We start from the raw sequence: 16409 nt of genomic DNA on the forward strand, positions 1-16409 counted from the left end.
TCCCGATGTCGAAGCGCAAGCTCTTGAGACTGAGCCAGAATCAGCCAGTCGTCTATGTAATTTAGAATGCGGATGCCCTGGAGTCGTAAAGGAGCCAGAGCTGATACCCGATACTGGTAAGCTTCGCCCCCGAAAGCGAACCTCAGGAACTCGCTGTGTTGTGGCAATATTTCCATGTGAAAATATGCGTCCTTTAGATCGATTGTCACAAACCAATCGCAGGGTTTGGATTTGAGAAACAATCATTTTTATTGTTAACATCTTGAACTTGTATGTTCTGAGGTGATGGTTCAATCCTCGAAAATCTAAAATCGGACGCAGCCCCCCATCTTTCTTGGGAACGAGAAAATACCGGCTGTAATAGCCTGACTGTCTGTCTGGTAGGGGAACACGTTCTATGGCCCCTTTGTCCAGCAGAGTTTGCAACTCCTGTATCAACAAATGCGCCCGTTCCGGTTTCACGGAAGTGAAAATCACGGCGTTGAAACGCGGAGGACAATATGCGAACTGAATCCTATAGCCTCTTTCTATGGTCTTTTGGACCCATGGGGAGATATTTGGCAGTAGCTTCCACGCTGCCAGCTTCTCTGAAAGGGGCACTAATTTTGACACTTCGTTTTGTTGGGGGGTTGATAGATGTTCGGCATCCTGAAACGTGGCAGGAGGCGACTGAACATCCAACGTTTCGTTGGAAACCGTTGCTCCCCGAAACACCAGTGGCGGCAGAGATTGAACAATGGCTTCCTAAGGGTGCCGGGAAGGAGCCTTTATTCTCTGTTGGAATTTTTCGTGCCCCTCCCCGGGGGGAGGCACCCCCACGATCCTGAGCGCACCAGTATCAGGGCTTCTTTTTCACTGAGGTTATGCTCCGCAGGTCCGGTCTCTTTGAGGCGGACTGTGAAGCGCGGTGAGCCGCACCCCAGTCTCTACAAAGGGGTGCTCGGCTCGCCACACTGTCCTTCTGTGCCTCACGCCTCAAAGGAACCGGACCTGGTCGGGGCCGGGTGGCCGACGGTCCCGACTCTTGAGCACGGCGGGGAAGAAACCTCACAAACGCTTCCTCATAGCGTTTCACCTCCCGAAACCTATTGGCGACGGTATTAACGTCGATGGCACGAAGACACGGGATAAATAAGGCTTACTCCACGAGCGCATCAACTCCTCGTGGAGATCGCCAAAGAAGGGGAGAGACCGTCGCTGAGGCCCCTCCCCCCGGCCACCCGACAGAAATCTGTCGTCTAGTTTCGAGTGCTTGGGGGTCTCTCGCTCCTGGGGCCAGTCTAGATTTAATCTTTCGACTGCGTGAGTTACCACCTCGATCCACTCGATCCTCCTTTAAAAAAGGCGAGGCGAGCGTGAAGCACCTTGATAGAAAACAAATCACAGTGCTCGCCCTCGAGCCTGCTATTCCCCCAAGCACTCGAAACAAAAAGTACGTCATCGGAGAGCTGCCTCTGGCACGGAGGCAAGCATCTCCTTTCTTGATGCGTCATATTAGTTTCACTATCGTTTTTTTATATATATATTTTATATTTTTTTCCTCCTCACACACACACTCACACACAATGCGGTCCTTGAAGACAAAAGACCTGAGGATGTTTCCGCGTCACATCAATTTATAACCTCCAGGTGTTCGTGATCGGGTGACGTCACCTGACCGAGGTTATATAAGCCAAACTTTGGCGTGTTTGACACACATGCTTCAACAACCGGTCGAACAAAAGACGTTCTCATTAGCGCATTCAGTGCAGCATCGAGAGTAGCTTTTGATAGGGAACAACATTAATAGGTAAGATGTGTTAATAGTAGTTTTAAAGTATTTTCTGTCACTCTACTTAATACTACTTAATACTCTACTTATAATATAGAGAGTGGTAGAGGTCAGCAAGCACACAGAGAGTGTGAGGGCTACAGTTAATTTAAATAAAACTATTTATAAAATAATTTTAAATAAATTTAAATAAAAATTATTTATAAAATGCATGGCAGGTGTCCATGTCGTGGTGTTTAATTGGGGCGAAGAAAGGTTTGTGAGGGGTTACTAATATATTGAAAATAATGATTTTAAAAGAATAATGAATTTACTTTGGAAAAAAAAACATTACCAGCAAAAATGCACAGATATTTATGAAAATGACAAAATTTATAGATTTTTTTATTTTTTTATTTTATTGTTCATATCCCACGTACACTTTCATAGAAAGACTCTTTTGCTATGCACCTGCTATACAACTTAATCAATGATTTTCAGTCTCAGATTTTTGTGGGAACTCAGGTGTGCTTGCATAACATATTATCAAGGACACACCCATCTCTAGATGCACATATATAACGCATAAATATGCACATACGTTCACACACGTAGAGCTGAGCATTTGATCCGGTTGTGTTAAAGAGGGATGCAGTCTTTTGTTCCACTGGTCTTTTAAACATCAGCAAAATGGGTGAAGAATATTTTGTATTCTCTTGGACTCGCAGTGAGAACAGAAAAAATGTAACCATACAGATTAATAATCCAGCAGACATCTCGGTGATTGTTATATATTTTCTGGTGGTTCTGGCTGTGGGAATATGGGTAAGACTGAATTGTTAATATTGCATGAACATACAGTATAAATGTACATAAATGGCTGTATAAGATAAGTATGAAAACAGAATGATAATGAAGACTGATTTTGCAGAAAGTTATAATATAATACAATATATTTTTGCAAGCTATTTTACAAAAAAGGCAAAATTCCATAAAAAATAATATAATAATATATAATAATATAATTTTATTTTGCATTTAGCTTTTTTCAATTAATTGTTCCAATCATTTGTTTTATAGTATTTTATATGTAGCTATTAATGATTTTTTTGACTCAATACGACTTAATTATTTACAAGGTAGTATGGACATTTCTAGTATTTCTTGATAACACCATATTTTTCTACCTGAAAAAAAAAAAATTCCATCTAAAATGCATATAATATTAAAACATATTTAAATCTAAACATATTTTATTTAACAACAAACAAAGCCATTTAAGCATCAATCCATAAACCAAATGAGATGTTATTATGAAATATTTATGATGCTAAAGTTACATTCACTTTTGTCTAATGAATTGATTGGCTCCTTCTGTTCAAAGGCAATGGTAAGGACCAATAGAGCCACAGTTGGAGGGTTTTTCCTGGCTGGCAGAAGTATGGTGTGGTGGCCGGTAAGTAAATGGGATTAAGATGGAAGATGGCGGTATTAAACATTAAAATCATTTTGTTTTGTACTCCGAATATGATGGACATTGACAAGCTGACATTACTCTTTAATATATTACATAAATCAACCAGTGCACCAGATGTGGTGAATATATGTGGTAATGTGCTAAACATTTGTATCTGTGTTGATTATATATCTGTCAATAGCATTATCACATTATGACAGCTATGGTATGATAATGTCCCTAACTGCCCCCCTCAATTAAGAATCTTAATATCATGATAGGATAAGTCAAATCTTTTATGGGGCCATAATTCAGTGATGTCAGATGTGACCCATAATTCATTACAGCTAAAAGTACTGATATGGTTTGCTTATGCAAGTTTTATGGAACTGTTAAGCTTTGGTCCATGCTACAGTTATCCCCTTATATCAAATCTGAAGGTTTTCAATTGTTATTATGAAGTTTATTGTTCCTGTCTCTATTGTTCGAGTTGCACCTTAGACCATGCAGAAGCAGTGATTTTTATAGCTTATTATTATGGTGATTGCCAGTCAAACAGTATCAGAGTTAATACCCACGTGAAAAGAAAGTACTAAAAATGCGCTTAAATTTATAGTATAATTGTACTACTAACTTGCTTATTTGAAGTTATATAAAAGTATATGAAGTTATATGAAGTATATAAAATATAAGCATACTTCTTTTTGACATTTTAGTGCATTAATGGTAAATATAGGCTCAGTATAATATTTAATATATAATTCACTCACATGTTTTTGAACTAATTTGAACATTCAGGAGGGGCTTTCTCTTTTAAATTTGTTGAGTATTGTTAATGCATGTAACGCCACGCCAGCAGAGGAACCGTCACCGAGTACTGACTCGGCTCCACTCCCACTGCCCTCATTTCCTGTTTTGGGCTTTATAACCGAAAGCCCTTGTCAGTATCATCGCAAAGTATTGCCAGTTTACCTGACTTAATAAGTTCTCTCTTATTATTTTGATTACCTGCCTTGTGTATGCCTGTTTCTACGTTCACCGACTCTAGTCTCTGCCCTACTGTTCTGCTTGCCTGATTGGACTCACAACCTGGTATAGACCCATTGCCTGTTTTCTGACTACTGCTTATTGGATTTCCCTTGAACATGTTTGCCTCTCTGTCTGCCTTACCAACTTTCTGCCTGCCTCACTTTTACGATTATTGCCCTTGCTCTTAATAAACAATCACATATGGATTCTACTTCGGCTTCCGCCTCCTCATTCCAGAATACTTTGCCTCCCTTGAATCCAGCGGAAGTTACAAACCTGCAAGCGGCATTTGCCTATCAGAGTGATAATGTTGTGGTTATGTATTTTAATTAACTGATATGCTACTTAAAACGTTCTTGAAGCAAATAAAAGTGAAGCTTAAAATATATTTTAACTGTAGTTCATGAAGTATAAAATTGTATTTTAAATAAAAAGCTAAGAAATACAATTAATTGCACTAAAGTGGCTTTGTTTTAACGAAACAAAAAACTTTTTCCCCTAACCAGATTGGTGCCTCCCTCTTTGCAAGTAACATCGGAAGTGTGCATTTTGTGGGAATAGCAGGAACCGGAGCAGCTGCTGGTATTGCTATTGGAGGATTTGAGTGGAATGTATGTTTAAAAAGCATATTTTTAGATTTTTGTCTGTTGCTAAATATATATATATATATATATATATATATATATTTTTTTAAGTAGTAAAAGTTAATTAAAAAGAAAAATAATAGACAGTAACTTTTGATTTTAAAGTATTATAAGTATGATTAAATGCAGTTAATCAGTGTTGTTTTATTATTCATATACTATTATATTTTTATAAATATTTATTTTTTTACAGTTTTAGTCATTCTTATTTGTTTATATTTCTATTCAGTTTTATATATTTATATATTATATTTTTGAGTTTTAGTTTTGCTCATTTTGTAAGCATTTCAGCAGCTTATTTCCAAAGGCAACATTTACATTCACATTTACATTTAGTCATTTTGCAGACGCTTTTATCCAAAGCGACTTACAATTGAGAGTACATCAAGCGATTCATTTTTTTGAGAGACAAACAGACAGAGTAAGTGCTTGTAACACCAAGTCACAGGCAGTGTTCAAATTAGTACAAGCCAGAAAGGAAGAAATAAACAAGGGAAGGAGAAGTGAGAAGTGAGACATTTGTTTCTTGAGTTTACATTTATCTTAAATTGTATTTTATTACAGTTTAAAGTAACAAAATATTTTTGTAACTTTAAATTTAGTTAGCAGTAACAGTAACAACTCTGAGGGAATAGGTCTAAAAACATCATACCATTGTCACTTTTTCATTTGTTTCTTCAGGCTCTTGTTGTTGTGCTTATTCTGGGATGGCTCTTTGTGCCCGTCTACATAAAGGCTGGGGTATGGTTCCTCTTTCTCTTAAATCAGCATTGCAGAACAAACTTTTCAAATATTGCTGACTTAAACAGCATGAATGAATCATCCAAATTATCCTTGCATTATCATTTTATGACCATTTATCTTTATCTTCAGGTTGTGACTATGCCAGAGTATCTGAAGAAACGCTTTGGGGGGCAGCGTATCCGTATCTACCTCTCCGTGCTCTCCCTGTTTCTCTATGTTTTCACCAAAATCTCTGTAAGTCCAAAATCTATCTTAACCCTTACAGAAAAGTACTGGTATCACATGATGATTGTGTGGTACTTTGAGAGGTAGCTGACATATAATACTTAGGATACTCTGACACATCATCAGTAGTGTATGCTACACTCAATTGAAAGTGATTTTAAGCAGCATTTTGATTAATGATTCATAATTATGAATGCAGATTGCAAGGTCATCTCTTAGTGCTGATCCACCATCTGATCTGGATACGAACTGAAAAACGGAATAACAAAGAAACCGGGCTAATATGATCATACTTCCTAGTTCTAGTAAGGACTTTAGCTGCTGCGTTTTGCAGTTTGTTTATCAAGTGTGCAGTACAACCACCCAATAAAGCATTACAATAGTCTAACCTCAAGGTCATAAACTCAAGAACTAACATTTCTGTATTTGACACTGAGAGCATAGGTCTTTTTAGTTTAGATATGTTTCTGAGATGGAAAAAATGTCTCCAGGTTACATATGTAACATCGCGGTTCCTTGAAGGAACAAGACGCCGCATCGACCCGGCTCGAGTTCCTGAAGAGGAACACATTTTTACAGATACTAGAAACATGGTTTTTAAAGGAAAGATTGCTATCAAACAGCACACCTAGGTTCCTAACTGATGAAGAAGAATTAACAGAGCAGCCCTCAAGTGTTAGACAGCATTCTGGGATATTACATTTTAGGTCCAATAATTTATAAAGAATTTAGCGTTAAGAAATTTCTTGTCTTACAGTTTTTTTATATTGACTAAAAAAAATTATTTTGATATGCTGCTGTCTGTCAAGCCTCATTTACATCAGATCTTCTTTAAACACTGGTCTGATAATGCACCACAACGTCCTTTTTTCAATCTTTTAGGCGGACATGTATGCAGGAGCCATTTTCATCAACCAGGCTCTGGGACTAAACATTTATCTGGCTGTTGTTATTCTGCTGCTCATTACATCTCTTTATACAGTAACAGGTATTTTTACTTAAATTCTGAACACTTTAATTTGACACATTACACTGTTACAAATTCTACATAAGTGGTTCGCTCTCACTTTATCACAAAATCACAAACTATTTCTGAATTAAAGTTCATATAGAGAGCATATATTCAAAAAATGTTATGGTGATACAACTGTGTTGATATTGTAGAGGAGTAAAATAATTGCTTTCTTGAAAAGAAAAGTAAGTAAATAATATATTTCATTCACTCATTACTGTGGGTAAAGGTCTTGTAAAATATTAGAAAATTTGATATTTTATGACCAGGCAAGTTTAGTTCACCCCTGTGGAAAATAAATATATGCCAAGTTGTTTCATAAAATTCTAGTACTTATGTCTTATAGGTTTTAACGTAACTGATCGTATTCACAGCTTTAAACTACTTGGCAGAAGCTGACTGGTTGCATATGCTGCCAATGAGCATTTTGCAGACTTTCATAGTTCCTCTGAAACCCTACACCTTCCCCAAGTCCACCTGTATAGATCTGCCACTGGTTATTTTCTAAGCTATTTGTGCCGCAGTGGTATGTCTTAAATATTTACAGTACTGTATTACCATATGCACTGGCAGTAGCAAGTTCCTGTACTTGCTTGCAGCAGTAGCAGTAATCTACAACAGCAGCAGAGATTGAGCACGGAACAGTATCAAATAGAAGAATAGAGTGATAGTAATATATAATCTATCTCTATAATTAAATCAACAATAATTGCTAGAAATTGTCCCCAAAATCCAACAGCAGCAGCAATTCAGCAACAACAGTGTAGCAGATCTATCCTGCCAAGACCAATATGTCATGTCCATTACCATGCTAAACTCTTCCGAGATGTTATAACAGAAATGCATTTAAACTTTTAAAAATATCTATTAACTTTAAATGTAATTTCAAATATCTCAGTACAGTCAAATTATAAATCAAGTAAATAGATAAAACTTAAAAAAACAATAAAAACAAATGCAATTTTTTTTTTTTTATGATTACAGCAGGATGTGAAAAACATAAGGAAAGTTTTGTTCAGTTTTACTTGATAATGATCCCACATGATATTTTTAAGATCATTGAACTGAAAAACTTTCTTGGTAATGTTATGAACAATTATTTTTAAATGAAATCAACATGAACGTCAAGAGTGCATTTCTAAGAACATTATTTTTCTTTTCAGTTGCTCAGTTGATTTTCATAAATAAAATTTCTTGTTTTTTCAACAGGTGGTCTAGCTGCAGTCATCTACACCGACACTCTGCAGACCATTATCATGGTTGTCGGATCATTCATTCTTACAGGCTTTGGTATGTCTGTTCACGTTTTTGTCATTTAAACACTTTGAACACTGATCAGTGTTTACTTGATTTAACATAAACTATTTTCTTTTAGCGTTTAATGAGGTGGGAGGCTATGAGAACCTTAAAGACAGATACATGACTGCGATCCCATCAGTGGTGGGTGTAAACATCAGTGAAGAGTGCTACACTCCTCGTACAGACTCCTTCCACATTTTCAGAGACCCCATCACTGGTGATCTGCCCTGGCCTGGAATGGTCTTTGGTCTTACTATCCAGGCCATCTGGTACTGGTGCGCTGACCAGGTACTGATCTATTTACTATACATACCACACCACAACACAGAAGAACGGTCAGAGACATTTTCAGAACATTTTGTTCAACTGATCAACAAAACATTGACAGTAAATCAGAATTCTAAAGAGCTTGAGCATTTAATTCAGCAGATGTCAAAACTGCAACACACAGTTATAGTAATCACTAATGTGAATTGGTAGGAACATTAATATAGTTGTCATAATAGTTATCTATAGTTATTGTTCTTGATATTCAGGTGTGTTTGATAAGGATTGGAGCTAAACTCTGCAGAGCTATGAGACCAGTGCTCTAAAGCATTGGTCTCAAATGTTTTTAAAAACTTTTTCTATTTAAAAGTGTACACTGCTGATGCTTTTTGCAGAGCTGGTACAAGTATGTATGGCCTACTGTTTAAGACCATGTACATATTTTTGTATATGCATTTTAGAAGGACTCTTTATTGGTAAGGTTATATCACCAGATTATATCTCCACCTGTTGGTTTGCCATGCTGTTGACAGAGTTTTAAATGCATTTGCATTTTAATGTGAATGGAAGAAAGAAAGATTCTGTTTATAAAAATACCCATGTACATGTACAAGTGGGCCATAAAGAGCCAGTGCAGACCTTTAGAGAAATTGCTCTTTTAGATCTTGCTCTCAAAGTTCGCAATTGAAGCACCAAGGGGCACTTTCAATACACTTATCTGTGTAAACTAGCTAGTAACTGAACTTATCAACTCTGAACATTGGGTTTTTACACAAACTCTCATTGTTTTAGGTGATTGTGCAGCGCTGTCTGTCTGCCAAGAACCTGTCTCATGTGAAAGCAGGGTGCATTCTATGTGGTTACCTCAAACTTTTGCCCATGTTCCTAATGGTTTTCCCTGGCATGATCAGCAGAGTGCTGTACACAGGTGAGGAAAAACTGGCACCATTCTGGGTGAGTGATCTGAGTGAGATAAAGCAATCATAGTTTCAGAGAACCAGAGTTTTGCATGAAGAATTATTTATCATAGAATGTGCTAGTAACACATATTAGCTAACACCTACCTACTTAGACAAGCATACAAAATGTAAGCAAACATTGGCAGTAGCTAATAGATTATCAAGGAATCAAATATTGAGGAACCACCTTATTCAAGACTTTATAAATGAGCATGAGAATCAATACAAAAACTAACACGAAGTGCAGTTTTTCTAAGACAGGTATAATGTACTCCCTTGCAGTGGTTCTAGTCAGTGTCAGCTGAATTTTGTACCAATTGTAATTTACTTAGTGTAGCTTTTGAAACTCCAGCCAGCAAAGCATTACAACAAACAATATGCAAGAACACAAAATTCAACATGGGACGTACTTGCAATGTTTCAAAGATGAAAAAAAATGCTTTGACTGTATTACAAAAATGCAGTTCAAATATTATGTTGGTGCCAAATATCACCCCCAGATTTTTTTTGTTTACTTTGGAACTGTAAAGCAAAGTCATGGACTGGTGAGGTGAACCAATAAGCATTATTTCGTTCTTGTCAATGTTTAGACAGAGAAAATTTTCAGACATCCATTTTTTCATCTTCGTAAAACATTAAGAAAGAAAAAAGACAAGCATAGATTATAGATTGGAGATGGGACGATTCAGGTTAACGAAGTCCATGTTGTTAGTTTTTGGTGCTGGGGTGACAGCAGCAATTTTAAGTGCAGATAGCACAACGCCAGTGCACAAAGAGTAATTGATAATACTCAAAACAGCAGGACATATAGAACCAAAACAAGATTTAAACAAACAAAATGGAAACTGATAAACTCTGGAAGTTGTCTATCATTTTTAAGACCCTATAACAGAGAGACTGGAAAATTCTGAAAAATTCACGGAAGATGCAGCCGAAGTATGAGTATTGATAATGTTGTTACATATATCTTTTTTGGTGTTAAAACACTGTAAAGAGGTTATGATTCTTAAACAACTTGTTTGATTAAAACTTCTAACAAGTAGCAGAACATATAAAAGAAACAGATTGTGATATCAAGGGAGCCAATGTCCAATAGGTCTAGGGTGTGGCCTTTGTCAGGTGTAGGGCACTCCACAAGTTGATTTAACTCAAAGCACTCCAATAAAGCCAAAGGTCTTTTGTTATTGTGTTATTGGGTCTTTTATATCCATGTGAATGTTGAAATTACCTAAGAATTACCTAAGAATTCTCTCAAATTTGAAGACAATATATCTGAAAAAAAAAGATAAAAAGATTATCTTTTTTGTCATAGGAGGTCTATAGACTGTAGCCACTGCAGTAGAAAGGGGCGCAGAAACACACAAAACAAGACATTCAAATGAGTCAAATTTGGGAACTCATTAGTGTACAAATAGTAAAATAACACTGGTTTTGTATGATAATTCAGGAAGGACAAATCTGAAATTCATGATTACATAACAATTACAGTGGAATAAGGATATAGTATGTGGTATGATTAGAAATTCTGACAATCTGAAAGTAACGCACAGGAATTTTTCTTTTTGTATGCAAGATGCAGCAGAAGGTCAGTCAGTGGTAAAAAAACTGACATTTTTGTGTTTGTTTGTATCAGATGAGATTGCATGTGTCGATCCAGCTGAGTGTAACTACTACTGTGGTACCAGTGTAGGCTGCAGTAATATTGCTTATCCAAAACTAGTGGTGGATCTGTTGCCAAATGGTAAAGAATAATCTTTTTGTATTTCTGACTTTTACATTTCTAATAGACTGTTTGGTGATATGTTTCTAAACTGATATGTGTTTGTTTACGAAGGTCTCAGAGGGTTGATGCTGTCTGTCATGTTGGCCTCTCTGATGAGTTCACTCACTTCCATTTTTAACAGTGCAAGCACGCTCTTCACCATAGACATTTACACCAAGATTCGCCCCAAAGCCAAAGAAAAGGAACTCATGATCGCGGGGAGGTGTGTTTAATGTCTGTTTGTGTTGGATATTCTAGCTAAGGTAAATATGCTCTAATAGGCTCATGTTTATGTGTCCAGGGTATTTATGCTGTTTCTGATTGGTGTGAGTATTGCATGGATCCCCATTCTTCAGTCGGCCCAGAGCGGGCAGCTCTTTGAATACACTCAGTCCATCACCAGTTATCTGGCTCCACCTATCGCTGCTGTCTTCATTCTTGCTATTTTCTGGAAGCGAGTCAATGAACCAGTAAGTTGCATTTCATTATAGTAATTTTGGAAGTTTGAAGTATTAAAATTGTATTGAATAAAGTTTTTTGTTTTTTAATAAAAAAATTGACTGTACATTGTTAGCTTGACAATGTGCTGAATGATGCTAACAGTCTGTTGACAACATGCTGAAAAATGTGTAACAGCAGATAACACTGCATGCTTTAGAAACATCTGTACTCTTTTCCAAATCTGTACACACACTTGAACCTAAAATGATAATTCATAAAATTTGAAAAGGTTAAAGTAAATGACAAGTGTCAAATCAAGTCAAGTCAAGTCAAGTGGCTTTTTATTGTCATTTCAACTACATATAGCTGTGCAGTACATAGTGAAATGAGACAATGTTTCTCCATGACCTGGTGCTATATTTGGTGCTTTTGACAATTTCCATCCTGGATCCTTCAATGGACAGTGGAGAATGGTCACTCTGTGCTCTCTTAAGGTCAACAATCATCTCTTTGTTCTTGTTGTGAAGCAGAGTACAGGGTCGTTAGTATGAGGGAGACTTCTTCACCGTTGTGTTATTCTGTGCCTCAAAACGTTCATAGAAGTCATTCACCACATCTGGACGGAATGTGTCACCATCACAGACAGATGAAGTTGTAGTTGGTGCCGCTTGGATGCCACATGCACTGCGAGTCACCTCTGTTCTGGAAGTGGCCGTGGATTCTCTTAGCATAAGCGCTTCACTGTTTTGAGAGCCACCCGTTTTTTTGCTCTGAAGGCACAGCTATGATAGATTATGCAAAGGACTATAGTGTGTGTATGTGTGTGCACGTCTGGTTTCAGTGATCTGACCACGGGGCTCATCTAGGTTTTCTGGTCTCCGATGAACGTCATCTCTGGATGCTGATCCACCATCTGATCTGGATACAAACTGAGAAACATAAGAAAGAAACAGACTAATATTAGCATAGATGCCATTCTTTTTCACGTTATAATGAGTACACTGTGTTTTATGAGCAGTGTTTCTGGTTCCAGCTGATCTAATTAATGCAGCGTAACAATCCTTTAACAGATTTGAATAATAAAAGTGTATTAGTATGTTATGTGTAGGCTAGGTTAAAAAGATGTACCTTTACTCTAGATTTAAACTGATAGAGTGCGTCTGCTTCCTGACCAGTGTTAGGGAGATCTAAAGGGAGTGCTAAATAGGAAAAGGATATTTTCATATTTTGAAGTATTATCAAATGGCCAAAGTTTTGAGAATGCAGTGGATGTGCAGGACTGTAATGTGATAAGAGCTCACTCAAGTACTGAGGAGACAAACCATTCAGAAATGTTTAATTCTATCCTATGTTTGATAAGGAGCCATTGCAGTATTAATAGAACCAGGCTAATATGGACATACTTCCTAGTTCTGTGTTTTGGACCAGTTCATTTATCATGCGTGCAGTACAGCCATCCAATAAAGCATTAGAATAATATAACCTTGAGGTCATAAACGCATAAATAACATTTCTGAATTTGATATTGAGAGCATAGGTGGTAATTTGGATATATTTTGAGATGGAAAAACAGTTTTACAGATGATAGAAACATGTTTTTCAAAGAAAGGATTGCTGTCAAAGAGTACACCTAGGTTCCTAATGGATGAAGAAGAATTAACAAAGCATCCATCAAGTGTTAGACAGTGTGCTGAATTATTACACATGGGGATTTTTGTACAATAATTAGCACCTCAGTTTTTTCAGAATTTAACATCAAGAAGTTACTCATCATCCAGTTTTTATATCGACTAGGAATTCCATCAGTTTCTCAATTGGGTGTGTATTACCGGGCTGCAAAGAAATCTAGAGCTGAGTATCATTAGCATGTCCAAACCGGTGAAAAACTGAAAAAAGGTGAGCAGGTAAGACAATAGGCAGGCAACCTGAAGCCAAGAGATAGAATGGGTGGCTCAGGATGCAACCACAACTAACCTAAACTTCAGCTGAGCTATGCAGAGATCATGAGAAAGGAATGTCAACAGAGGAAAGGTAGCACATGTAGGGGTTTTATATTTTAGCATAAAAGTTTATAGTTTAGGCATAAAAACTTTTGCTATAGGTGGATCTTGAACACAAGATGATGAAAGAGAACATACAAGCAACATTTTAATGATTAAATTTCAAGCTTTTCAAAGTTGTTACAAATGTCTGGACCTGAGCCTAAGCGAGCATTAAGTTTGTCATCAGAATTGTTATTGTATATTTTCTGACACATGATGTTGATGTTTCTTCACAGGGTGCTTTCTATGGGTTGTGTATTGGTCTGTTGGTGGGTCTGGCACGTATGATAACAGAGTTTGCCTATGGTACAGGCAGCTGCGTGAATCCCAGTAACTGTCCTACAATCATCTGTGGTGTGCACTACCTCTATTTTGCCCTCATCAGCTTTGGCCTGTCATGTACAGTAATAGTGACCATCTCCCTCATGACCAAGCCCATTGATGAAAAACATGTAAGTTCTTCTTCTTATAACTAAACTATAAAGGATATTTATGATTTATTAATGTTTTTGAATTAATGTTTATGAATTGTCTTATGCTCAAAACTGCATTTGATCAAAAATACAGTAACAACTACTTTTGTATCTGAATAATTTAAAATGTAATTTAATCCTCTTAAGCAAAGCTGAATTTTCAACAGTCATTACTCCAGTTTTTAGTGTCACATGACCATTCAGAAATCATTCTAATATGTTGAGTTGATGCTCAATTATAATAGCTTTATTTAACAACCTCACACACAAGGTAAATGGACTATATATAGATTCATCAGCATAACATTATTAAAAGCAGATTTAAATAGAAAAGCAATTTCATTTACACTTGATTTTAAGGTGTCCTTGTTACCGCGTAGTAATAATAATTAACTGCATGTTACTATATGGTTAGGTTTAGGATTAGAGTTTGGTTTGGGGTTACTTGCATAATTATATATAATTATTTTTTATTATAATAGTACATGTAATAAGTTAGTCACGTGTAACAAGGACACCTTAAAATAAGGGTTAACGACAATTCTTTTGTCATGGACCCTCATTCTGTGGCCCTGTATTGTTTCACAGCTGTACAGGCTTTGCTGGAGTTTGAGGAGCAGCACTGAGGAGAGGATTGATCTGGAAGCAGATGAATGGACTGACAATCAGGACTCAGATTCTATGCAAAAAGAAGGTGCATCTACATGATCCACTGAAAATGTACCATAAGAGAGTTCTCTCTATAGTTGTGTGCAATATGCATCACATAGCTCAGTGAATGGACTGTGAATATGATGTCTCATGCTGAGATTAGGTTAAGGTCATAGTTAGCTGATTAGATTTTCTAGAAAAACAAAGGACGCTGATTCAGCTGCATGCCTTATTTGTGGAAATCCTGGTGTGCACATAATACATTTCAAAAACATGATTACATACTACATACAAAAAAAATAAATAAATTACCTCCTGTTTTTATTTGTCCCCTTAACCCCATAGAGGTGCGCAAGGATCCAAGCTGTTTGAAGAAGGCTTACAACTGGTTCTGTGGTTTTGATCAAGGCGATACAGCTACACTGACTAAAGAACAGGAGGCAGAGTTCAATAGGCAGCTCACAGACACCAGTGAGAAACCTCTATGGAGAAACGTGGTCAACGCTAACGCTATAATCCTCCTCACCGTCTGTGTGTTCTTCCATGGTTTCTTTGGCTAAGATCACATCAGTTTAGCTGTATTATGTGGACATCAATGTTACCTTATCAGTAACAACAAGCTAAAAATATTAAATCTGATTGTAAGAGGCTACAAGTTGGTTACTTGTTTTTGATTTGATGGCAGGAAGTACAATAAAAAAAATTTAATTAAATTTTAAACAAGACCTAAAGCCTTTTTCTGTGCCACAAATTTTTTTTTTTTTTTTTGGTAGTACTATTTGGTAAGTTTTGATTTTATTGTAAGTAAAACTGATTTGTTTACAAAAAGTATATACAAATGTTATGTATTAATGTTTATATTTTTTTGACATTACATGTACTCTGTAATTTTATATTTTTTTGTAAATGAAAAAAAAGGATCATTGTAGTTTTTGTGTTTTTATATATTTGTGTGTTTATTATATATTTATACACACAAAGTTTGTGAAGCTTAAAAGTTTGTGAAACCTTGATACAGTTGATACAGATACTATCCTCTGAGGTGTTTTCATTTAGTGGAATGACTGGTCACCATGACTGGTGTCATGGCCTGCCCGTTTTATTTGAAGAACAGAGACCTATTAAAATCTGATCATGTCTGTGGAATTTAATCTTGGAATAATCAAAAGGAAAATCACTGAGGACCTCAGAAAATGTTACAAAACCATATTTAAAGAGTCTGAACTCCACAATTAGTTTTGACCAACAAAGATCACTCCAAAAGGCTTGTAATAGTCTTTGAGGTTGAGAACCCCAAAGTAAATTCTAATCAACTAAAGGTCTCTCACACTGGATGATGTTAATGTTCACAAGTACACCATGAGGACACTAAACAACAATGGCTGGCCCCACACCCGCACTTCAGATCAGAAAGATGATGTGCTGTAGGTTCTTTTAGAAGCAGAAGAGGAAAAAGGACCAGGCCCAGATTGTGTTTCCATGGTACACATGGCAGAGTTCCAAGGAGAAAGTCAGTGTTGTCCAAAAAGAACATTGCTGCAGCTTACTAAAGATGATGTTGACAAACTAAAAGGCTAATGGGGAAATGTTCTATAGACAGATGAGACAAAAGTAGAACTTTCTGGTTTATTTTAAATGGGAAGCATTAGAATTTT

The 16409-nt window shown here is 36.6% G+C and overlaps 2 protein-coding genes across 4 annotated transcripts in view; one reads left to right on the forward strand and one right to left on the reverse strand.

Moving 5' to 3' along the window:
• Window positions 1-16409, reverse strand: part of cadm2a (cell adhesion molecule 2a) — a 1030129-nt gene that overhangs the window by 223574 nt on the left and 790146 nt on the right. The window lies entirely within an intron of this gene.
• LOC122352887 (sodium/glucose cotransporter 1-like) lies at window positions 2374-15522 on the forward strand. Its single transcript, XM_043250630.1, has 15 exons — window positions 2374-2575; window positions 3135-3206; window positions 4742-4846; window positions 5561-5620; window positions 5753-5857; window positions 6731-6836; window positions 8070-8150; window positions 8236-8447; window positions 9219-9354; window positions 11019-11126; window positions 11220-11370; window positions 11449-11617; window positions 13867-14082; window positions 14692-14797; window positions 15100-15522. The coding sequence occupies exons 1-15, from the start codon at window positions 2441-2443 to the stop codon at window positions 15312-15314; spliced, it is 1977 nt and encodes a 658-aa protein (XP_043106565.1). The 5' UTR covers window positions 2374-2440; the 3' UTR covers window positions 15315-15522.

Source organism: Puntigrus tetrazona, chromosome 10 (genome assembly GCF_018831695.1).
Source record: "Puntigrus tetrazona isolate hp1 chromosome 10, ASM1883169v1, whole genome shotgun sequence".
NCBI classification, from domain to species: Eukaryota; Metazoa; Chordata; class Actinopteri; order Cypriniformes; family Cyprinidae; genus Puntigrus; species Puntigrus tetrazona.